The sequence below is a fragment of the Myiozetetes cayanensis genome, unplaced genomic scaffold (genome assembly GCF_022539395.1).
Source record: "Myiozetetes cayanensis isolate MyiCay16 unplaced genomic scaffold, myiCay2020 scf2-11, whole genome shotgun sequence".
Classification (NCBI taxonomy): Eukaryota; Metazoa; Chordata; class Aves; order Passeriformes; family Tyrannidae; genus Myiozetetes; species Myiozetetes cayanensis.
Genome location: NW_026087411.1, coordinates 35,344,682 through 35,370,298, shown reverse-complemented (window position 1 = coordinate 35,370,298; position 25,617 = coordinate 35,344,682). Strand labels below are relative to the sequence as shown.

General features: G+C 38.8%; 1 protein-coding gene across 2 annotated transcripts in view; it reads left to right on the top strand.

The window, feature by feature from the left end:
- KIF26B (kinesin family member 26B) overlaps nucleotides 1–25,617 on the top strand; it is a 283,959-nt gene that overhangs the window by 155,133 nt on the left and 103,209 nt on the right. For both annotated transcript variants that reach the window (XM_050315249.1, XM_050315250.1), the window contains one exon: nucleotides 19,608–19,791. In XM_050315249.1, the coding sequence (XP_050171206.1) occupies nucleotides 19,608–19,791 (184 nt within the window). The remainder of the gene's footprint in view (nucleotides 1–19,607; nucleotides 19,792–25,617) is intronic.

The following is a 25,617-nucleotide window of genomic DNA, read 5'->3' as shown; positions in this document are numbered from 1 at the left end:
TCCTAATAAAAAGGACTAAATGTGTATAGTTTGGCTAAGTGGTGACTAATATAGCCCGAGGGATAGAACAGCCCACAAGTTTTTGAGGAATGGAACTCCCCTAAAGAGAGAGAGAAGAAGAATTATTTAGCATAAAGGATGAATTGCAACTATAAGTAAATGGAGAAAACAAGACAAAGGAAAATTTAATCTCAATATTGGGAACAAATTCCTGAATGAGAGTTCAGTTACTACCCCCTGGAATAATCATCCCAAAGAAGTGTGGGAGCCTAACTTTTCCCTGTATTAAACGCTTGGCTGGAAAAATACTACACACACAATTGGAGCAAACTTAATCTTGATCTGAGAGAAAAGAGAAGGTCTAGAGGTCCACTACTCTTATACTGTCTGAAGCAATAACATGTACATGGACATGCTCTTCTTCCCTGATGTTTGGGAGGTTTTTCTCTTAGAAATCAGTTCAAGTTTCAAACTATATTGGTAGAAATGCCTCTGTAGATGTAGCTACCCTGGGCAGGATGAAGCCCTTGTGCCATGGGAAGCCAGGCCCTGGCTACCTGGGGAGCAGTGGTGCAGGAGAGGACCCAGGGTGCTGCTGGACACTGAGTAGGCACAGCCTGCAGTGTGTCCAACAGCGAGGGACAGCATCGGTGTCCTGGGCTGTACTGGCAGGAGCAGAGCTATGGATCGAGGGCAATGATGATCCCTCTCATATCAGCATTTGTTATATTCTGTCTAGGCACTGAGTCCAGCTGGGAGGGAGTCTCCAGTGCAAGAGGGACAAATAAGTTGAAGGGAGTTAATCAGGGGCCACCAAGGCCCTGGTTTGAGCAGGAGGATGTACCAGAGACCACCCTTCCAGCCTGAATTATCCTACATAGTATCAGTCTTGTTTTGCTGTAGACAGTGATGCATACCAGATAACCATTAGAAGGTTTTATAAAAACAGTTTGTTCCACAGAAAGTGTGAGATTATGTCCAAGTTTAGGAAAAAGATGAAGAACATTTTTGCTTTTAACAGAATTTGTTCTGTTGGGCTGCATTGCTACACGTTTTTTACCTGGAAAAAAAGGGAACCTCAGAGAAATTGTAAACAGCATTGAATCCTTCAGACAATTCTGCCTCTCCAAGCCACAGTTGTGTATGAGGAGTGTGTGCTTCCCCACTGTCCCATAGTGACATATTCCTGACGCTGATTTCAGTTGCATCCCCTTTGTGCTGGTGCTGCCTTTGGCAATGCCTTTCTTTGGAGTGGACTGCAGTGTGCTTGCTGTGCTGTACTGTATGCAGTCTGGTACTACTGGGAGGTTATGTAAATGCCATCATTGGAGGTTCTTCCAACCATAGGGAGATGGTGCAGTGTTTCTCAGAGTGTCTCTTTGCTTATAGGCAGGACATGCTTCACTTGCTCTGACTTTCTGCCTCTTGTGCAAACATTAATACCTAAGCCAGCTGAGTTTATAATGTTTTCACATCTGAATTTTATGCAGGTGTAAACAATTAATGAGTTTGCAAGGTAATGAAAAATCAGGCCTTAGGTCCTCAGGAGCAGGCTCCATTGTTATTTGAATAAGGGGACATGGAACAGTGATTCTAAAATCTCAGGAGAGTTTTTGCAAACATGCTTAAATCAAACTGCAGTTAGAGAAATTAAATTGAAAGCTATGTTATGGCTGGGCTGGGAGGAAGATCAAAGGAAGGACCAAGGTGGCACAGAAAAAGAGAGAGGGGAAAAAGGGAATCACTCCGCATCATGCTTCTGGCTACACCTCCATTTCATGGCAGAGTTCACTGACCTCTCTTCCCCTTTCTTCTGCATGTTGTGCCAACATAACCCTTTGCGGGTCAGTGTTGTAAACTGGATCACTGGTAGGCTAAAAATGCATCCCTTCAGGGGTGGGCTTGCTCTCCTGACAAGGTAAACCACAACCATCAGTGCAGCAGAGGGAAATGCAGTTCATCTTGGCTGTTACATGTGAGCCTTGGCTTTTGCACTGCAGTAATTGGATGTGCCCTTTCCATCAGCTGTTCCAACAGCCAAGGTTTGCATGTATGCAAGAGAGATATGTGCTACTGTTCTTTATGTGTACTTTGCTATATAAACTATATTTAGCTCATTGCATTACAGAGGTAAAAATTACATTCTGTGCTTGTGTGTATAGAGAAACAGTGTTAAAGGCTTAACCTCTTCAGCCCTCTGCAAAGGGATTCTTGAGTTACACGCTAAATAGAGTCTCAGCAGGTGTTTGCATCTCTCTTTGCCTTTCCCAGTTACACACATGCTGTGTGTTTTGCTCTTTCACAACCACTCTTAAACACTGAATAGCGTGGTTGAGGGAAACTGAGACAGCTTCTTTCAGAAAGCTGTAGGGAGAAGTTTGTAGCGTGCTATTCAAAACCTCCTACAAATGAGAAACCTTTTGCTGGAGCAGGTACTATGTGGGGTGGGAAGTTAGCATGACATTCAGTCGAGATACCTTCTCAGATGAAATCTGTTAGGTGGTGGTAGTGTTTGCCCAGAGAATCATGACTCTTCCATTCCTTCTGGCTTTGTAGCATCTCTTGTGGATTTGGAGATCTTTCTGGCTTTCTGTCTTGACCTCCATACTGTTGCACTTCTGTGGGGGAAGCTACAGCTCTAACCAGGAACATCTGAACAAAATGTTTTATTATCAGACACAAAGAAAAGTTTCTTGCATTTGATTTTCTGGCCATAATGTAGTAATGATAATGATGGAATGGCAGGCAATATAAATAATGTGATTACACTTATTTGGATGGGGAACTGGAGGAGTTTTATTACCTTTGCTTCTTTCATAAGTTTCAGTATGCCCATTTAAAAAGTATAACCAAAACAATATGTTTCCTTGGTTTATACATTAGTCACTATGAAAAGTTCCTAGCATTGAGATATACAGATGTTTTTTCATGAAGGAAAAGCTTAATATTACATGTGAAAGACGTGCCTAAATGGATCTTTCTCTTTTTGAGTCAGCATACCAAGAACTAAATGGATAAAACCCAGTAAACATTACACTAACCTTTAGTAATATTCAGTTATTGTAATTTGCTATATTTATTTCTATTTTTATTAGCTGACCTAACTTTCATCCTTTCATCTTTTTTCTCCCATTTTCGCAGTCATTTGTGGATTAAGAGGCTTTTAGTTTTGTATCTAACTGGGACAAAGAGTGGGACAAATTTCAAGCTTTCCATGAACCAGCTGCTGTGAAATCATGCAGAAGTATTTGGAGCAAGGCTAGCTTAGATTTCCTGAAAATTTGCCCCATATGTGTTACGCACAGTTACATGTTAGTGCCTAAATTGTTTTCTTGTCTTGAGGTTTGCAAGTTCCTCTGTGGCATTGCTTTTCTGGATAATAAACCTGCACAGCCTTGGGAAAAGCAAAAGTGGCTGTTTGGGGTAAAGCTCCACAAACCTGTGCAGTGTCCACATAATTCCTTCTTTAACTCTTATCAGGTTAGTAACTAAAGCTGTATGAACCATCGATTTTTGGTTTGGCATCAGAAACGAAACCAAAAAAATTCTGGTTTAACTTAGACAGAACATTCTTTTCAATCTGATACAATTTTATTTCTCTTTCCATGTATGCTAAAGTTTTTCAAAAAATATGCATGCGCATGGCTTTAAGGCACTGAAGTGTTTCACTGGTGTTCTTAAAATTCTAGTACATCCTTTCATCTTAAACACTGTTTATGACCAAAGCTACTAGCCACATTTTAATGCATAACCTAGAATCTAAGAACCTGAGGACTGCATCCTATCCTTCTGTTCCATGTGTGTGAGTGTAGAGAGGAAAGGTAGAGGAGATGTGTTAGGTCTCTGCACCAGCAGCTGTGGGCACTACTGAAGCACTCCCAGGTTAAGCTGGAGTAGTGACTAATGAGCCATCTGGTCCACCACAACCTTGAGGGACACTTCTAGTGCTGCAGCTGGATCGTACATAGATAGCTGATGCTTCACTCATTATCTCTTGGACTCAAAGAAAAGTGCTTCTTTGCCTTCCTGAAAGTGTATATTCCTGCCATGAAGAATTCAGACCAATGTGAGTGCTTGCCACCTGTAGATACCACACACTGACTGCCAACCTCAACTCTGAGCTTGCCATTTGCAAAGACAGACCTATTTTCCCCATAGCTTTGGAATGATTTAGATATTGTGTGGGCTTAGTCTCAATGGCACTTTCTTCCTCTGATTCAACCTGCAAGGATTTATATAACCAACATTATTACAGACTAATTAAAACTAACAGTCTTCAAATGGTCTCACATACTTCTTTATACTTCCTTTGCTTGTGGCAATGTGACAGATAGTGTTCAAGCATCCAGAATAACTGTGCTTGCTTCCTGTTATATAAGATGACTCCTTAAAATAGACTGCTTAGGGATTTTTTGAGTTGGTGGTTGTTTTTTTTTTCCTTCCCCCCCAATTAGCTTCCTAATATCACAGTACTGTCCTCATATAAGCCAGTGTGACTGCCCTTCTGCTTCTGCTATAATCTTATTTAGCCTTGGAAAGGAACATAAAAATAGCTTTGTTTTTGTCATTCCATGTTTTCCTGTGGCATCAGAGAGAGAAGAGGAGACAGCATGCCCTATATTTATACTCCTTTAATTCCAAAATGTCTTGCCCTTGAAGTTCTTATGATAGTGAGTTTATCTGCAGCAAAGGCAGCCAGCCTCTCTGTGCTCATGAGCCAGTTTTACTCACAGCCAGGTGTTCAATTCAGTCGTGCTTGAAAAAATTCTGCATCTTGCTTGGTAAATAATGATTGTGTAATCATGTCTTGCACTCCTAACACACACAGTGGTGACTCCAGTTTGGCTGGCTGCCCCACCACCTAATTTTCTGGGAGCCTCCTAACAGTTGTATTGACGAGCATTCCATGCATGAGCTGGTTGTCTTGTGTTCTAACTTTAGGGCTTCTTGTAATCTCCCTCCCCAAGAGAATAAGTATTTTTTGCCTTTTTTTTTTTTTTTTTTTTTTTTTCCCCAGCAGCAATTCAGGACATACTTCATGGTATTGGATCAGGTCCACAGACAGGAATTGCTTTCATAATTTGAAAAATGCCTGTTCCTGAAATTTGTCCAGGCCCTTAAAGGTTCCATTAGTTTCAGTGAGAGCTAAAAGCATGCAGCACGTACTGCAGAAGGTAGTTGGGTCCTTGTGAAATTGAACTTGCAGAGCAAATTGATCATACATTCAGAAACAAGTGACCCAAGATTGGCCTCTGTGAGCTTCAAAGCATGATCATATCTCTGGAGAGTCGCTGAAACTGCCCCTTACATTATTGATTTGAATTTAATTTGAGAAGAGTGTGTCTCCTTGAAGTGAGACACTGTTTCTCCTGGTACAAAATGCTGTAATTGTGTCTAATTGTGTCACGTAGTCCACCGGTCTTCTTTCCAGATCTTCATTATCTAGAACAGAAAGTAAATCCAAAGGGGAGTATAAATGGACTCTAGCCAAGGGAACAGAATGGCAAATGAAAGTCTAACTTGGTGCAGTGGGGAGGAGTTAATCATAGAGCAAGGACTGTAACATAACTCCCAAATGGGCATCAGCCTGTTGGTGACGAGCTGAATGCATTTCATCCTCCTACTGTGTTTTCAATATTACCTGTTTAAGTGAATCGATGTGCCAGTAACCAGATAAAATGAAAACATGATGCATATGTAAATTAGCTACAAGAACACATAATAAAATGAAAGAAAAAAGGACTCAGTGATACTGGTGACTGAAAAGGAGAGATCTGTAGCCACTTGCTTTGTCTGGCATGGGCTTGTGCTGTCCCTGCTCAGGTGTGAAGCAGTGTGGTGATGCTTGCCCAAGCTAACAAAGTCCAGAATTGATTCCCTGTTCTGTGCTCCACAGTGCTTCTCTTCTTCTGTTTGTGTATGCAGGACTGGTGTGGGTGTTGATCTGTACAGGGGACAGTGAACTTTCTGTACTGCATGTGTGTGTTCATATATATACAAAGCACATATAAAAAAATATAAAATATATGTACATAACTCATATATCTAAAAATATATATAATACACACACACATACAAAGCAACAATTTTTGTTATGGGTCATATTCTTGCCAACATAATTATATCAGTATTGCTGCTCTTGAGTATCTGCTATTTTATCATTAAGTGCTACTCTACATTATATTCCCATATTCATCGTGCTGCTTAGGAATAAACTGACCAGAATAACTACTTTCACACTAAGAAGGCTATTTGCTGTAACCATACTGCTGTAATTACACTGGGATAGCTTATGTTTAGACAGGGGCAAAAAAATCTGTATTTATATAAGGTAAGTTAGGGCTTATCTGTCAGCATCAGCTTTACAGTGCTTCTGCACTGTGGGCATAGCATATACCTATTGCTTTCTTGCTGAAGAACCATATCAGGGAGAAGAATAACATTTATATTTAGAAATTTAGTGTTTCTTTTGGTATAAAAGGGTTGTGTTATCATCTACTTGAAGCTAAAGTACTTTACCCCTCTCTTCTTCCCCAATATTTGTAGTCTTCTGAGTTGTAACATTCATTCTTGAATGACTACTTGAGTGGGGCTGCTTCAGTGATGCCCACAGTTTATGGTGATGTTGCAAGTGTACAAAACAGAAGATTTACTAAAAATAACCTCAGTTCTGAGAGTGTGAAAGCCTGTGTGGCTGTGTACAAAGCTGTGCAGAGCCCCACTCTTTATTATGAGTCTAAAGGACTGGTTTTATACTCTGTGGCTCAGTGAGAGGGTGCAGGGAGCATTTTCTGGTTGTGAGAAATGAAAGTGCTATGATATGGTGATATCTGCAAAAAGTCCTTTAGAGAGGACTGATTGCAACCTACATTTCCTGGGTATTAGTTCACAGAACAATCAGGGTGGGAGGATGAGGGGACAGTCTGCTTGAAGTTCCTCAGAGAGTATTGCAGTTTTGTTTTGAGCCTAGAAGGCCTAAACTGATAAAGTTAGATGGCTTAAATAAGTCCCAAATGGATCAATACCCCACAGATAGAACGAAGTTTTAATTTTGTTCTGAAATTTCAACAGGAATATGTTTTACTCCAAAGAAATGGAGAGTTCCTTAATACAAGGAGGCAGCCCCAGACATGCCAGATCACTTGGTCAGCTTAATTTTAACTACACTACCCACTCAATAAGGTTTCCATCCTGTCTAGTGTAAATCAGATAAAAGCACTTCAAGTGAGAGCAGAGTCTTGTGATGTTGGAAACTAAATGCAAAGTTTTATTTCCTGACTAGTTTATGGTTATTTAAAATATAAATATTACCAATATACTGAATGTGTCAGGGTGATCAAATTTCCAGAATGGAAAATAGGGGCTTCTCTTGCTGCAAACACAGGGTGAGGAACTATTTGGATGGCTTGTGCCTTGCTGCAGGCAGCTGTAGTAGGCCAAAAGAAAGAAATTAATCTTTCTGTTTTCTTCTTTTCTGGAAAGCGAAGCATACTCAAATTTTTCTGTACGCAGAGTGTGCTCTCTTCTTCTCCTGTCCTCTCTCTGGTACAAAAGAAATATAGTAAAAAAATACAATTTTTGTCTTATTATTGGCCCGGGGAGATGGAGAGGGATGTACAAAGAGCTGCTGTTTGTTACACAGAAGAGAGATGGTAGGATCTGACTGCAGGCTGTCATACATCTTACTTCCTGTGTTTATAAACTTTTTTCTGTATAGCAAATAGGACAGGAGGATTAAATCTATTGTAGAACCATATAAATACACTTTTGCAATTGTAGGAATTTCTGAGGTAAGTGTGCAGAGAAAGAAGTACGGGAAATGGTTTCCAAGTTCAAAAGAAAACTGTCAATAACCCTAACTTGACTTTCTGGTTTCCTGACAATGGGATATTTATTATAAAGGAGGTAGATGAACCAATTTTCCAGGCCTTCTCATCAAAGAAAGTACTTCACAGAGCAGTGATTCTGCTATGATGGAGGCAATGCAGTGACTTGATCTGTGTCAGGGAGCTGCATTATTAAACAAGAGGTCTCTTGGAAGAACAATTCTATTCCTGTGTTTTTTTTTTTTTTTTTTTTTAAAGTATTCTCTGAGTTGTTGGTAATGTTTAGCCTACCTTTGCTTTGGTGATGAGGACCAGGATCTTTAGAAGAACACACTGTACCAAGATGCTGTAACGTGGGGGATGTGCCTTTTGATAGGATTGCACCAAGCAGTAGGTGCTGTGGGTCAGAAACCTACGGGTCACTGGAGAGGGAAGAACCAGAAGTCCCCAGCACAGAGAGAGCTGATTCAGCCTTCAGTAGGCCAGCTGTCCTGGAAGCAAAGCTTTAGGTACAGACAACTCTGGGAAAGCTTCAGGTATTCCCTGAGCGTGATTTGTCTTCTGAAAAACAAGAAACAGAAAGTTTATCATGCTTCTAACAATTAACTATAGAGAATAGTGGAGAAAGAAAATAGGATGGCAAGGGGAGAGCTCAGAGTTATGACCAAATCTACCTGCTTGGGAAATGAGCTTTCATTCTGACTGCACCAAGTGATACATTCATGCCTAGCTCTCATTAGAGCAAACAACAATATTTTGGCCTGCAGATGATAAAAATATATCACAGAAAAGCCTATATCCAAAAAGAAATAGGAGGATTATAAAAGGGAGCATTTATAAGAGGGAAAAGATTTTTCTCGGTAATATCGTTCCTTGTATTTGTAATACCTGCCATGGACCCATGAGATTCAGATACTTCAGTCTCTTTGGTGTTCTGACAATACCTTTTCTAATTCCTCTGATATCCCTTCCCACTGCATCTCTCAGTCTCAGCTGTATTTTAGCAGTACTGAACATGAGTTACTGGCACTTTTTTCAGGTGGAACAGAGGTGTGAATATGGGTGCTATCAACAAATCACAAAAGAGATTGAGATCCAAGTAAAATCAAAGAGCAAATACATTTTTCTGTCTTCTTTATATAAGACAGGATGAGTTTAAAAAACATTTTGGCATAAAATTTTGAGCCACTTTAAATAACTTATTTTCCACTTTTAGAGGTATTTTCAGGGATTTACTTTCCCTAAGAAATAAAAATACATGTCAACTGCTTGTTCAGTATAGCAGTATACCCAACTGTCTGAGAAGCCCTCAGAACTGAAAATTAATTAGTTTTCACTGAAATTTGTACAGGTAATAAGCAAAAAGCTGCTGATTAAATTCTTTACATTTCTTATAAATTCTACTTTTTGGTACCTGTGCCACACATCTGTACAGTTCATTTTTTTTTCTGGCAATAGCTTACTACTCTGTGTGGTGTGTTTAATTTCATTGGTGGGTTGTTTGTTGGTGGTTTTTTTTTTTTCACTTTACTGGAAATAGAAAAAAGAGAACAAAAGGTTTGTTTAAAAAAATTAGTATTTGCCAACACCAAGAGTGTTTTCCAGTTCTATAATTTTTCATATTAATTCATTTTGCAGTATGATTAAAGTAGGTTAAATATTAAGGTCAGCTCCCAAAGGAGGTGGGATCTGAGCCAGCAGAATGCTGAGCATTCCTGCAAGAGGCTGGGTGCATGGGACTTTCCCTGCAAATGGTAGGATATGAGGACATCTAGTATTGAGTAGAATTACTTCCTTCTGCTATCAGTAGATAGAGATAGAGGTCTTATCGCAAAACATTGAAGGGGACTTGGGTGAAATTTGTGTCAAATTTTTTTCTCAGCAGGATATGTGTATTTCATTCAGAATAAATTCATCAGTCTCTGCTGATTAGCTAATGTCCTCCCAGCAAGGCAACAATAATCAAGAAATTTTTTAATGTGCTTTGGTTACAGCCTTGCGAAAAGAAGTAGCCATTAACTTTTTCAGTATGAAATTGTAGTTTGACATTTCTCCAATTACATTTACATTAATATTCTAAAAATTAAAGCTTTAATTTTTGATTTCATGAATTTCTGAGACTGATGCCAAGTGAGTTTGTTGAAAAATTTCAGAGAAAATACATTTTGAAAGAAAAAATAAAACATAATATTTTATTGCTTTCAGAATTGCAGCAACATTTCTTTCGTAGGATCATTGGATCAGAGAGCGTTGAAGTGACCTCAGAATATTTTTAATCCAACTTCCAGCTCAAAGCAGGCTCAGCTCTGAAGTCAGGCACATTGCTCAGACCCTTATCCATTTAGATCTTACACTTTCCCAAGCACAAAAAATGCACTATGTTGCTTGGCTGCCCTCAGGATGAAAAAGCCTTTCGTTTTAACCTGTCCAAACTTCTCTTATTTCAATATATGTCTTTCAGTTCTTTTTCTCCTTCCATATCCTGGTACAGAGTGTAAGTCCATCATCTTGGTACCCTTCTTTTAGGTGCCAGGAGGTGGAGGTGGGGGGGGGGACGCTGAGTGTGGCATCTTCAAAACCATCGTAACTATTTGTGTGAATTTGCTGAGATGATCAAGATTAAATTATTGTTTCCCACCATTCATGAATCTCTTTGTGCTTCAGCCTATTTCCATGAAGGTGGGATCATAACATTTCTTTCTTTTGTTTTGTCTACTTTGCTTATTTGCTGTTGGGACTGGACTGATTTTAAGATGTGTGCAGTCTGTTATGAGAAGAACCTCAGTCTTGGACCGTATCATATTATATGTAGTAATGGCTATAGTCGCCAGTAGTTGAAAACAACTTGTCTCAAAGAATTATCACTATCTCAAGGGGGTGACTTAAATAAGTACAAGACAAGACTAACAGGAACTCTTAAAGGAAATAGTTTTTACTACGACAGGAGATTGCTTGTCAGAGCTGGGCTGAAGTGCATTGAATTTCAGTGCATCTGCATTGTCAGAATAGTTTACCATTTGTACGCTGGTGTTATTTTAAATGTGCTGACCTCAAAAATATTGATGAGGCAAAATCCCCTGTAAAACATACCTGCCTTTTAACCTTTTTATGGTTCTGCCAACTGGAAAGTTAAACAATGACAAAATGGACTGTGAATCTGTGTGCTGGCTGCTTTTCCTCCTGGTGTTATGAGAGGTTTTTGCTGAATGGGACAGAGACGAAGCAAAATAGCTTTCCACACAGTATGTGGTCAGGCTTTAGCATCCAAGGTAATAGAATAACCGTAATCATATAAGCTCCATAAAACTTACAGCTAAAGAATTTTCTTTATGTGATTTTAAGGACTGTTATTAAGTGGCCGGTGGTTTGCGGGCCTCTCATTGCAAAGCTTCTGTTAGTCATGTTTTTGAGCTGTCACGAAAGCTCATGAAAAGAGTCAGCTAGAGGCTAACTAACCAGGAGTCCTGTCCCCTGGTTTGGCATTTGCTATGTTGTCTCAGACATAGGGAAAATCTGCCAGCTATTCCTGGTGGAACTTTTATGAGAAGGCAGTGTAACTGTACATCTAAAGCCCTAATATATTATAGCTGACACTTGAAGACTGTCAGATCTGCATGTTTCTTGGTTTACACAACAACAGTATAAATATAAAACAGTGCACATCTCCTTTCTTATTGCTTAGTGGCCATGCCAGTGTCTTGCTTTATAAATCTTTATTATATATAGGTAATGCTTCTTAACATCCAAAGCTTGAGAGCCTGTTTCTGACCTTTCCTTGGAAGATACTAGAACCCTTGCCCTCAGCTCTGTGAGTCTGAAATTAAGACTACTCTAGTTTGTGGTTGTTGCTCTCTTGCCTATGCAGTTTTCCCACAGGGACTTGAAAATGCATTGTCAAGTCACCACGGCAGTAATTGGTAAGTTCTTACCTTTGAATTCGAGTTATAGTAAATATAGCTTGTTTTCTTCTCCTATTAAACTAATGCTAAACATCTGATTTTATTTTACCCAAGTATAACGGTTCAGCTTGCTTTGTGTATTAAGCATGCAGTGACACATGTCCAACTAATCCTCAGAGCTTTCCAAGAACGGGATAATGTAGTGCGCACTGTGATCTGTCTAACTACCATTTTTTATAAAAACATTTTTCATAAAACCATTTTTAGAGAGAAAAATAAGGTAGGTTAATAATTAAAAACAACTTTAACCCATTCTTAAAAAAATGGAATAGTGATTTCTCTACTGTTTTTGAATGCTGAACATTTTCTTAGAGTTGGGTTCTTTTGCTGGTCACCAAAATCACTTTTCTTTTTCTCTAAAGGTCCAGACTGATTATGTGTTTCTGCAATAACTCAGAAGGAGGGGTGAATCTGGTCATTTTTATAGTGTGTGTGGTGACATGAGTCAGTAATACCTCAAATTTAGGAACCATACTGAGATGAGAAAAAGAAAGGGAAGAAATCAGAAATGACCTTTCTTTAGCTAAATGTATCAAGATATTGAGTAAAGAAGTAGTTTCCTTGATAGGTAGTATTGAAGGACAAGGGTATGATCTTGTAAAAATTCCAAATGTGATGGTTCATTTGAGTTGTTACTTTTTTTGCCAACGTTACCTTGATGCATGAGTGCTAATTAATGGTCCCATTGCCAAAGGCAGAAGGACATCTGTCACTGAATCAGAGTTTTCCAGGAATTTTTAGGTTAGATAAAATGATCTTTACTGGAATACAGTGATTCTTGGTGCAGAGAATCTTGTGAATCAAATAGTAATGACACAAGAAGGCATTTGTTTCATATCTTGTTATATCCTTCCCTAAAACTGGGAGTTTCACTTAAGTAACAGCTATGTAGAATGTAAGTTCTCTGTCCCACAATGTGTAGGTGCATAGAATTTTGAGCTTTTGATTAAGCTACTGATCTTCAAGCATATTCATCATCTTTGTTTTGGTGCAGTCTAGGAGTAGCTGTGTTGCTAGCAAATTTACACAAATTTCAAGTTTGATGTAAGACCATGTCTGAGCTGTTAATTTTACTATTGTACATTTTACTGTTCACTATTGCCTGTGTGCAGCAAGCCTCAGCTTTCATAAGACCTGTCCTGAATAAAGTTTGAAACCCCATTTTGACTGTTTTATAATCAAATAAATTGAAAACAATGAGTTTCTGGACAGTTACAGCACAGTTCCTGGGGAGATTGCAGTCACTAAGGCTCTGTGGCCAAAATATCCTTACTACCACCCAAGATGTGAAAGATTACAGCCTGGGACAGCTTTATTGTTGCTATGAAATTGGATGCATCCATAAAAATAAAGAGAACAATAAGGGGCAAGTGTTTACTGGGCATTAGAGAGATGTTTATTATACCTTCTACAGCATAAGCAGAAAGCTCAAATTATCTCCAGATTTTAAAGGCATTGTAAAATAATTAAACAGGAATACTAAGAATCTTACTGGAAGTACAAATCTAGGAAGTGTTCCTCTGAGGATTCTTATTTCATTCTTTACATATCTTACTGGGCTGCAACACCACAGCCCAGGGTTTGGCCACACAGAGAATTAAAGGGGAGTAAAGTTGCCCTGATTCTTGTTTACAGCTTGTAACTTCCTGTTGGAAGGCAGGGAACGAGGACTGAGAAGTGACATGGCAAGCCAGCTGCAGGATTTGTTGCTCTGCCTTTTTGCTTTCACTCTGGGGGAGAAAAACTGTTCCATGTAGAGGTACGAGGAGAAGCTCTTGGAGGTTGTTCTCTCTCTGCCATGGAGCATGCTTCCCAGATGGTACCCCTGGTTTGCAGCAGATGGTGGAGAGGCAACCTGGCCCCTTGAAGCAGAGCGTGTCTGTTAGCTTGTTGGTTAAACATCCTGTACAGCATCTCTTTTTCTCTTTGCTTTAGAAGATGCAAGGAAAGGCACGGCACAAAGGAAGCCATGGCTCCTGGCCAGTTTGTTGCCCTCTAAAAGAGAAATAAGAGATTTGTATGAAACCACATTTCATACCACATGCCTCAGATTTTAAGGCTGGGAAAGTACTTGCCATAGTAGTTCAGGCATATTAGCTGTGTCAAATAAGTATGATTTGGAGAACTCTTGGCACAAGCCCACAGGAGGTTGAAGTAGTAGTGGTAAAGCCAAAATAAATGAAGAAAAAAAAAAAGAAAAAGAAGGAAGGGAGGGAAAGGAAGTGTGCAGACAGGGCCATGACAGGTGTAGGGTTTCCGCTTTTGATAGTAGTACTCAGGACAACTTGGTTGTAGCGTCACATTAGTAAGCCTGCATCGCCTATAGAGGTGATTGGCAGAAAAAGAATAATTTTTTGTGATGATTCAGAGAAGGTATATTAGATCCCCACAGTCAGAAAATGTGAACATCCCATTAAGTGCGCTGTGTCTACTTTTTATAGGCAGCAGGTGGCTGACGTAATTCAGTAATGGAAGATTATAGAGAAGACATTGTTGAATGGCCCTCTGTAACTGAAAATCAAGACTGACTTTTCTCATAGAAAACAAGTCTGCATAGTTGTAAATTTGCTGTATTCCGTTGTTTTTTACCTTCCAGCTACATGAGGACCTATATATGATATGATATGATATGATGACTCATTTTATAGAAACATAATTAGCCAAAGCAGAAAATACACTGTGAAACCATGTTTACAAACCTTTGAGTTGGAAATAATCAAAACTAATGGCAGGCTTCCAGTATACCTTTGTTTGACATTCTGTCACTTAAATAAAATACTATGCAGACTACATTTTACTTTGTAGCTGACAGGCAAGAGTTTCTACTTTTTCTGCAGGAAGAATTATGTCTGGGGTTTAAAAAAAAAAAAAAACACACAACAAAAACCCCCAGAACATAAGTAGGGTTTTTGATTTGAGGGTGAGGCTTGGGATATGAATGTTTCATGCTGGCTATCCAACACTTCTGGCCATAAATATCAATGTATTTTAGAACTGATGATACAGCTGCACAAATATGCTTAAAGAGTTTGCTCAGAAGACTCATTTCCAAACTAAACTTGCATCTATTTTCCAACCTAGCATTAAGATACAGCAGGCAAGGCAGTTTTGGATAAGTAAAGGTTGTGGTTTAGTTGCTAGGGAAGATTATTAACCTCCTTTGGTCTTGTCAAACCAGGACATCCTCTGGTAAGCCATTCCTTGCAAGGATAAAGTTCATACCTTACTCTTTGAACGTGTTCCCATCCAAGACTATTTGTGTCACAAAAGGAAATGTATGCCTCCAAATAAAAAAGAAAAATAGATTTTTAGTTTTAATTGAAATTGTAAATATTTACATTAAAGTCAGCTAAACCATGGCTGTTCAACCTCTGTAGCTTGAGAGCCGTTTTCTCTGTGGAAAATATGATATGCAAATGAGCATATTTCAGTTTCTATTTTGACACAGAAACTACAATGCTAGCTCAATGGCTCCTGTGATCTGAAATTGTGTTTCCAAGGGTTGTAAGTACTAAATGCCTTGTAGGGGAATATGAATATACAGTAAGGAATAATTATACAAAGATACACACCTAAGGAAATCTCTTCTGATGTCAGTGATGAAGAAGTAAGTCAGTCAGTGTTACTTATGAATGATGATCTTTGCTGACACAACTGTGAATAATATTTTAAGTATTCGCTCAGTGTTTCTCCTCCCTCTGAATTTAATGAACCAAGTTGCCTTAGTGACCTCTACTTTGACAGTGGGTTCTGAAGTTTTAACTTTGCCTTGGATGATGTGTTGCTGAAAAAACGTTTTCTTTTATGAAGCTGAAGATGTGTCCCTTGAATTTTATTAACATTAATTTAGAAAATATGAATTTTCCAACTGTTCCTTCCATGGAGTTTGCTTATATATGTTGTACTATAAGAAATGACTCAGTGACTTCTGTAAGGAAGGTATTTACAGAGCTTTCCATAATGGTTTTTATTTTGTCTAAAGAGTTTTGTCAACTTCATTTTTATATTTCTTATAAGTAGTAAGAATAACTTGAAGTGCCTTTGTTTTGTGTTAAAAATGATTTAATCCATTTATGCTCATTTGGCTCTCTAGACAAGTTTCCAAAGAGCATACTTTGTCCCCCTACATCTCAGAATTACCTCTAAGCTGGTTTATTTCCATTTCTTCAGTGAATCCTATAGAGGACCTTCAGCTTTCAGAAAGTTCCTATCAATCATGAATTGGCTTCCAGTGGAGGGGAGTTAGCTCTACAATCATATGTTTGAAAATCCCAGCCTGGTCGTGAATTTTAAAGGGAAAAAATATATCAGCTTTTCTGCATAGGTGGGAGGTGAAAAGTATTCTGACTGCCCAAAGATATACCTTATTAGACTTTTATTTTAAAGAACAAAAAGCAGAGAATGTTCTTTCAAGAAATGATCTTGGTCTTTGCAAAGGATCAGGTGAATTTTCAAAGTAGTTCCTCTTTGCTGCCAGCAATCTATCAGTTTTATTTGGACTGAACTTTAATCTGCTTTCTAATGTCCCTCCTGCAATTTCAGCTCTTGATCTTGTGATTATTTCTTCTGCCAAAAATCTTGTAAGCTTTCAAAAAGTCTGCAGATGCTTGTTTACATCCAGAAAAAATAGTCCAAAATATCTGAAGGCATTAATCCAAAGTATATTAGCTAAACTGAATTAAATCTGCATTATTTTGGAAGGTAATTCGGTAAAATGACATTAAAGAGAGTTCTGTTGTGAATGAGTGTGTCCATACAGTTTAATTTGCACGCTTCATAAATTTAGTTTGGATCAAGTTCCTTGTGTGCCTCTGGGGACACAATCCCTACCACACCCATGCCCCACACAGTGGGGAAGCGGTTTGTGATGCACTGGAACCCACTGCACACCCCTGCATAGTTCAGAGCTGATATCACTGGCCTCAAGCGGGAGCTAATATAACTTTTAGCGTGATCAGCTTATTGTCTGTACATAAAGCCGTGCTGCCATCATTGTCATTACCTTTACTGCAGTAGTGTGCAGAGTCTCGAGTGGAAATCAGAGTCCTATTATACCAGATATTAAATGAAAAAAAATAAAATAGCTGGCTCCTGTACAAAGTGCAGAGGCTAAACAGCTGCTGGCTGAGCTGGGCAGGCTGTGAGCAGGCAGCAGCATCAGGTCTCCCAAGGTCCAGCCTGGTGCTTTGCCTGAGGTGTCTAGTGATGCAGGGAGTCTGCATGGGAGAGCCAGGCCTCTGACTCCCTGAAAAAGTAAAATATGAGAATTTCTAACCTCCTGTGCTGGATCACAGAGCCAAATCAGCATCAGCTGGCATGACCAGCTGTATTCAGAGCAATACTAGCCACCCAAGTTGAATTATTTTACTCATGCAAATGTGCTCATAAGGAAGCCACACTCTATGTATTTGTGTCATACTGCAGGCTACATCTGGTTAAAATATCCTTCTCTTCCCAGTTAAATGCTCTGGGAATTACCTGATGCTTACTGCCTTTTTGATCCCCTTCAAAATTCAGTCAAGTCTGATAGGACTTGTAAATGATTTTCTAGCCTGCCATGCATTGATTTTTCTCTCCTTGGGGAAAAACAGAAAACCCTATGAAGTTCTGGGAAATAGTTTATTGGTTTTCATACATTTAACCAGTTTCAGGCCAAAAATATAAGAAAATGCAGGTTATTCCATCTGAATGCAATCTCAAAGGTTGTAACTGTCAAACAAGAATACAGTTCCAAGATTTTGAAAAGGCCAGGTACCTCCGACAACATTTTTCTTTAATAAAATGCCAGCTATGGGCTTGGTTGGGTCAAAAAGTGGTTTGTATTACATTGTCAGCTTTGTAAAAGGAACAGCAAAGTCTGGAGAAGCATTTTGTGGCAAGAGGAATAATACCTCTGTCAGTCAATTCAGAAAACAGCTTTTAGGAAATGTATTTTCACCCAAAGTGAGTCAGTGGGACCAGATGGATGGCCACAGTAAGTAGAGCCACTGCCTATATTTAAAACTGGACTAATGAGCTTGACCACAAGGGTAAATTTTTCAGTATGTTTGGCCCATATTTATGTTTTCAGTTGTTGCACATAGTACAAGATTGTTCTTGAAATAATTTCGTAATGAAACTTAAGGTATACAGAAGATCTTGACTCAACATGGACAACTTCATAAAAGTGTTAGTGATGGACAGTGTGGAAGCTGAAATCATTGAATTCTCTCAAACCATTGAAATGTTCCTAGGAACAGGAAAAATTGTTTTGACCAACATATTTTGATTATATTTTCTTTGAAAAAAGAAGCAGATGCTTAAATGAGGGGGATAGATTATAAACAGCAGTGTTTAGGGCAGAGTGAAAAGGAAGGACAAGGAGGTGGTACAGAAACTTCTGAGTTCTAATTCTGTGTCAGGTCAATTAAAATCTCTTAATGTTTTCCTTTTATTAGAAACTTGCCATAGGCTAAAAGAATATATACTGGTGGTGCACACACAGTGTGCACGTGACTAGCTGATATATGGTAGCTTCATGCCCAGCAGTAATTTGTTCATATTCCTGAGGCACTTGATACAAGTAGAGGTTACTTGTATACTGAAATATGTGTTTGTGTATCTATCTATCTATCTATCTATCTATCTATCTATCTATCTATCTATCTATCTATCAATCTTTTTTTCCCTTACTCTTGGGATAAAATGATGCAATTACTTTTGTAAGTTCAGAGTTGGATAATGTATACTGATACCAGTGGAAGGGAACTAAGGCTTCTTAAAACTTTTGAGAATTTAGAATTATTGGTCTTGACTGTCACACCTCAGCAAAGTGAGGAGAGCTACTGTCAGTAGAGACTGCTTTTATACCTATCTTAAGTCCCAGTTTGTCTGCCAAAGCAAACAACCTGAAATTGTTGTATCCATCTCTCCTTTGAGATGGTGTTCCCATCAACCTGATCTGTTTAAAGGAGTCATTTTACAAAAGGGAAGCCATGGGACAGCTTGATTAATTTTAATGTTATCCATGGGCAGTGCAGAATGCACAAGTGTTGGACCAAAACAGCTGCAACAAAGAGTGCATTTTGGATTATCTCTCAAAATAAAACATTTTAAAACCAGAAGTACTGAAGGTTTCTGTTCCAGAAAAGCTTAGTTTTTTAATCAAAGTCTATACAAACTTCAACATTCTTATCTAAGAATACTATACTATTAAAAACAGTCTTCACTGTTTTCCCTGCTTAGGGGTTTGGAGTTTGTATGATTCTCTCCGTCTCATCGCAAATAACAATATTTTCATTAGTCACCATTTGTTCAGTTTTTAGACCAACTTATATTTTAAGAGGTGATAAAAATTTTAAACAGCAAGTGCAATGCTTCTTACACCTCAGCAAATGCAGTGAGCATTTATTGCTAATTAACTAATTAATTAACAGTGGCTGCCTGCATCCAAACACTGCACAAATATTAATTTTCTAATTGGAGACTTTTGAATGAGACACAATTCTGTGTGAACCATTTTAAAACAGAAATTGCCAGATTGCTCACTGATTTAATTGGAGGGTTCGGAACGCTCTTGCAAGTTGAATTGTTTCAACAGATTAGATAGTGATAGAGGGCCAATGTGACCCTATTTGATGCAGATTGTAAATTTAGAGCAACTTTGCGATATCAATGGCATTAAACTAGTAATAATGAATGAAAAACAAGAATTATAAAACTGTTGGGATCGATAAGGTCCAAATTGAGAGCCTGCACAAGCAGTAACCTGAAAAATACCTTTATTCATTTTTCTTGATGAATTTGAGGATGCTTTAGCTTACTCTTGTTGTTTTTTCCACAGAGCTGCTCAGAAATTGAACCTGTCTTCCAAAAAGAAGAAGCACAGGCCTTCTGCATCATCTGTTCCTGAATCTCCTCTCTTCTCTACCTGCTTCAGCAGTATTCTTCAGACTTCCCCACCACCTGCACCACCATGTTTGTTGAGGGCAGTCAGCAAAGTGAAAGACACCCCTGGTTTGGGCAAGGTAGGCCTTGCAAATATCACTTAAACACTTGTTTTCTTTGGGATAAGATTTTATCCTTGTTCAAAACATTAGGGAATTGGAAGATCATGTCCTTTCTCAGTCGGATTTACTGCAGTTGGTCCCTGAACATGTGTACAAAGGCTTAATAACCTGAGTCACTTAGGGCAAATGAATTTCTAATGAAGTTGACTTGAACACAGACAGTAATTCTGTAGCAGTAATACAATTCAAGACCCAGCTACAGTAATGTGCTTTCACAGACCACAGTGTGGAGGTAATATCCATTCTGCCAGGATTTCAGGAGCATTTGGTCTCTGTAGCTGTGTTTAAACTGCATAGTAGTTGTTTGCTGTAGTATGTTTTGTATTCCTGATTCCCTGGCTTTCCAGACTGGTGTCTTGGCTGGACACACTGTAATTTGCTTCTGGCTCATGTTTCTTGGCTTTCTTCCAGTATATATACCTGAACAAAACCTATGCTGATAATGATAAATTGCTCCTATTTCCTTCTGTCATGTTATTTCCTCCCTTTCTGCATAATCATTCCCTCTTAAAATGCTGTTTAGGTGCACACTTATGCAGGGGCGATGGAGGAGGTGGCCACATAGTTTGCTGTTGCTTTGTAGTTCGTCTGAGTGGTCCTTCCTTTTTCCTTGTTATAATTGAAGAGCATGGCTTATTGCATCTGGGAATACATGCAGGCAGTTGCTGAGGACAGCAGTTTGCTTTAATCAAGGTAGTTTCTTATGCAAGCATCTGTGTGCGTGGCTTTTCCATATTCATTGAATACTAAGCAGTGACAATGAATTTGGTGAAAGTTTTTGTTTAGAGGAGAAATTGTAATGTGTGATCTAGGAGTGCTGAGGATGGGCTCCAGAATTTTCACTGCTGATTTTGGGTACTTCCTTTCTTATATTGTGCAGTTCCAGGGGTTTCTTTCAAATAACAATGGTATTACTTTCCTGGCTGGTGTAATGCCTGTTTGAAAAGAGATTCCCTTCACACGGGGCTTCCTTTCTTTCCTCTGATGTGGTAGGTGGGAAGAAATGCAGAAATCTGCCATGATCTTGGAAAAGTTTAATTGTGATGCATACTCTGACTGGTGGGAGGAGGAGTAGTAAACTTGAACCTGTTCATTGTTGTAAGAAGTTGCTATAAAATAGATTTAAAATGGAAGCCATCCTTTCAGGAGTCTTACTTTTCTGTGCTTGAGATAGGTTACATCTGAATAAAAAGTCCATTGAGGAATAATGAAGGGTGTGTTCTTGAAAACAAGGAGCTAATGTTGAACTATGTGAGCACTTTTCAGGACTGTTGGTCTGGAAGACCACAGAGACGAAAACGTAGCTCTGTCTAAACATTCCAAGCTTGATCTGAGCCTTTCTTGTTCCTCTCATCACTGGTTTCCAGTGGAGAGGGCTTGGAAAACAGTTTTGCAGTATGTCCAAACAGACCTGTGATTTGCTTCTTCATCAAGACCACGTACCAGAACAGGCCCCAGACCTTCCAGCAGTGTAAGTAAAACTGAAATTTTGCAGCCCAGATCGTGAAGGTGAGCTTTTCACTTTAGACCTGCCATCCTGAAGCTATCAGGCTACATGATACATAACACATGCTTCTTCAAAGTAGTAAACCAAATAAGTTTATTTCATATAGTTGAAATAGAGAAAATTTTTTTTTCCACATTTCCATTAGTAAAAATATGTCTAACCAGCAGTTCCTGGAAGCATTTCATTTTTCCTCTCTTTGGTTTCTTCTAGAAGTCACCCTATAATTATGACCTGAAGCTTTTATATTTTCATCAAAGTTTCCCATCAGTTTACCTCTGTAGCACAATTTTCATTTTAATATGTAGAAATAGGTGTGAGGCACAATTAGTAAATAACTGCAGGATAACAATATGATTTATCTGTCAGACTGTGAAAACTTCAGGTGAGGTAGTGGGATTTCCAGCTTATTTGCTTTTAATTTTCATTGCTGTTTATACATGTTCTGTTCAGTTTTGTTGGGATATGTTTCAATGGGAGTGTGCTAAAAAACTCAGCATTTGTCTCATACAATGTTTTCTGTAAGGGTATAAATTTATAAAATATAGACCCACGTGTAGGTAGTGGGTTAAAGGAAGCTAAATGTTATTTCCAATCACTTAGGTTTTTTCTTGGTTTGTGTTTAAATAGCATATTACCAGCAATCTCAATGTGATAAAACTCTGTTTCACTTTGGGTTTAAGTGGGCTGGGCAATTTCTGACATGATGGTTTGTTACTGGAAAGTCTGGTTCACCAGAACTGAAAGGATAGCCACTGCCACAGATTCTGGATTTCTGAGACTCCAGGGGCAGCTGTGCATGGGCTGCCTGGAAGGCAAGCTCACTCCTACAGGACTGTGAGCCCTGGCACAGACTCTGGGTATCACTGGCTTGGTGTCAACCTGAGAGCTGCTCTTGTACCAGGGGAAGTGGGTGTTGGAGACGTGAAGATAGGAAGTCAGGTACTTCAAAGCTTAGACTTTGAGGTTAAATTTAAATTCGCAGTTTTCTAAAATGAACTTGCAAGCTTACAGCTGGTATTTTCACTTGTACTAGAAATTTCAAAGATTCTACTTCTCATTGCAAATTAATGACTATGATTTATTTAAAATTATAGAATTGCTCATCTGCTATATGTAGGCGTACGATTTTTTTTAGTTAAAATAGGAAGATTTGCTTATCAGTAATATATTTAAAAGTTAGTTAGCAGCTCAGTTAGTATGGATATGGGTACTACTAAAGAGTCTAAACTGACAAAGAGAATTAGAGATTATATATTCAGGTTGCATGCTTCACACTCTTTCTTACGAAATGCCTTGTGAATCAAAACTGTACCAGTCTTAAGAAAAGTATTATTTGAAATCTAAAGATCAGCTTCACAGAAACAGGAAGATGATATTAATAATGAAAGGGTGGGACTGCATAATCAGCATTTTACTTTGATGTTAGATACACCACTGAGCCTAGCAGAAAATACAGTAGTGTCAAAGGGAAATAAAGTAGTTAAGAACTGGATTCTTTGTTGCACTCATTTCCAGATGATGATGTTAAATGAAAGGGTGTGACCATGCTGCAAATGTATTAACAGTGGTGCTTGTATGGGTCATAATGTATGCATGTGCTTTAGGTTTGCATTTGCTGGCAGAAGGATATGATCTTGAGTGGTAGTGTGGTATCCCCACACCTGCTCCTTGAGAGCAGAGATTGCCCTTTGGCCTGAGTGACAATCCTGCTCCATAAACTGACACGGCTTGATCGTCACTTGTCTCTCTGCTGTCTTTGAGTCATCATATTCTGAGTGGCAGATTGCTTTTACTGAGTTTACAGAGAGTGCTACTGTTCTGGATGGTTGAACGTGATGTTTCCCCAAGTCCCATAGTTTTCTGGAAGACATTCTGTTTTGTCCTTCCTGACAATAAGACAAAAACAGAGAAAAAAGGCTTTCTGTGAATAAAGAAAGAATTATTCCATGCCTGCATGGAATGGCCATGTAGGGCCATTCTAGTAAGGTTTGCTCCCTAGTCTGCATCCTTCCTTCCTCCCCCTGCACTACCTTTGTTTCTGCCAAACAACCTCAAATCTAAACCAATACTTTTGATGAAAATCTAAAATGTTCTTTCTGTGAAAGATGTTTTGCTGATTTCCACATGAAAAACAGCTGAAATGAAACATTTTCTGCCAGCCTTAATAAATAGGTTGTTTTCAGGTGGCACAGGCTTTAGGATGAATAGATGTGTTTTCTGTGCTTTCTTTCATTTATTATTTTTCTGTGTGTAGTCTTATAAACCTCTGTCACTGAGAGGTATTTGTTATGTTTTGGCAGAGATTAGTTTACTTTTCATTACTTATAATTTTTTTGCTGTGAATTTTGTTAGTTGGTACTTGTTAATCTCAAAATAAAATAGCAATTCTTGGGTGTTAAAATAATCCCTATGCAAAAGGTTTCTGCCAGGGAGAAACAAGTCACCACTGAACTTTCTTCAAGTAGTCTTTTCAACCTATTAATAAAAGTGACTCTAATTTGTGATTCTGTTTACTTTTCATTTTTCCGTAGCAATAGGACCCCTGCTTTGCAGACCCTAGCCCTGTTTTGCTAAATTATGTGTAAATTCAGATTTTAAAAAAATCCTGTTTCTGTCCAGAGCACTTATGATCTCACTGTAGGGAGGAAGACCAGACAGGCACAGAGACAGGATGCAAGAAGAAACAATTAGGTGTTATCGGTCATCTTGATAGTGGTGTCCTGAACCCATCAGGAGTCTAATATTAGATACCCCTCTTCAAGCTGTTGTACGTGTTGTAGAAGAGGAGATTAATAAAATCTTTGAAGAGTGAGTAATAGGTTATGCTGCAGATGCTTCCTGAGAAGCCCTTTCCAAGTGTGTAGGACAGGTTAGGAAGCAGCACAGAGAGGGCTTTTTGAGAGTCTAGTGCGTGAGTGAGAGATGTGGGAGCTGTTCTTCTGGCATCAAGCACAGGGCTGAGCATGGAGTCTGGCTGGGAGGGGCCATCAATGGGAACCAAGCCGTGACCAAATGCCAGGAGTGGCAGTAAGAGGTTAGTAAAAGATTGGCAGTGTGACAGAAACTCCTGAGTCAACACCTTTCTCCCAAGGACCTGTGTCATGTACTAAGGAAGGTTCAGTTGAAAACAGTTTTTCAGTGCATGGCTGAAGAATCTAATCTTCATTACAGCACAATATTTAATTGAAATAAGCCCTAAATCTAGTATTCAGTTTACGTTATGCTGCAGCTTAGCTTTTCTTCACAGTGATTTGCATAAAAATCCATATGGAAGCATCAGAAAGATTTTTGTCTGCCCTGAAAGTACCTCCACCATACCAGCACAGGATTTCCAGAGCACTCAACTTTGTCATTCCTTTTGTGAATGCCACTGGGAGCTGGTACCCATTTCCCCAAGCCCAGTGAAGGTTCCCACCATAACGGCTAGCTGGTGACTGTAATGTTTGGTGAGGGAGAACACATTTGTGTGGGGAGAAGTGTGTTACTCCTCATGTCTTTGGAGGCAGAGGGTCCACAAAAGGGAGAATACCACTGATGACTAATGAGCAGTCTAATGTCTTTGGCCTTAAAAGGCAGTGGTAGTATCATTGTTAAAAATCAAAGGGTGGCCTTATATGGTACTTTGTAGACTGATCATATAGCATGTTACTATCCTTTTGATTGGAGTGGCTATCAAGATGCAATGTTTATGCGAATTTTTTTCAGATAAAGGTTATGAAGGGAATAGATAATAGAATCATTTAGGTTGGAGAAGGCCTTTAAGATCACTGAGTCCAACTATTAAGCTAACATTACCAAGTCCACCACTTTACAGTTTCTTTACAAGGAAATACAAAATTTTTAGTACCAACAGAGAGAAGCAACCAAAGGCAATTTTCCTTCTTACTCCACCAAGCCCTTTCAGCTAGGACTTCAGTGTCTCATTCCTTCCTTGGTTTAAGGGCATTTCTTTGTCTTAAAGTAAAAATGTTTGTTCAGATTTTTCTTCTCCCTGTTACTTTTTCTGTCCCTTGTACTGTTTATTGTTTATATGTACTCTTGCCAAAAGTAACAGTGAAGAAAGCTCTAATACCCAAGCAGTTCAGTTTCTGAATAGATTCACAACTCTCTTTTGGCTGGGACAAAAATGTATGCCAATACTTTGGGTTCACAAACTGCTAGTATTTCAGCTGTCCACCGCCTTAAAATAGTTTTTGTGGACTTTTCACTAAGTAGAGAAACAGTTGTTGGACTGGCCTTGACATGCTTTAATCCAAGCTATATAACAGCACAATACT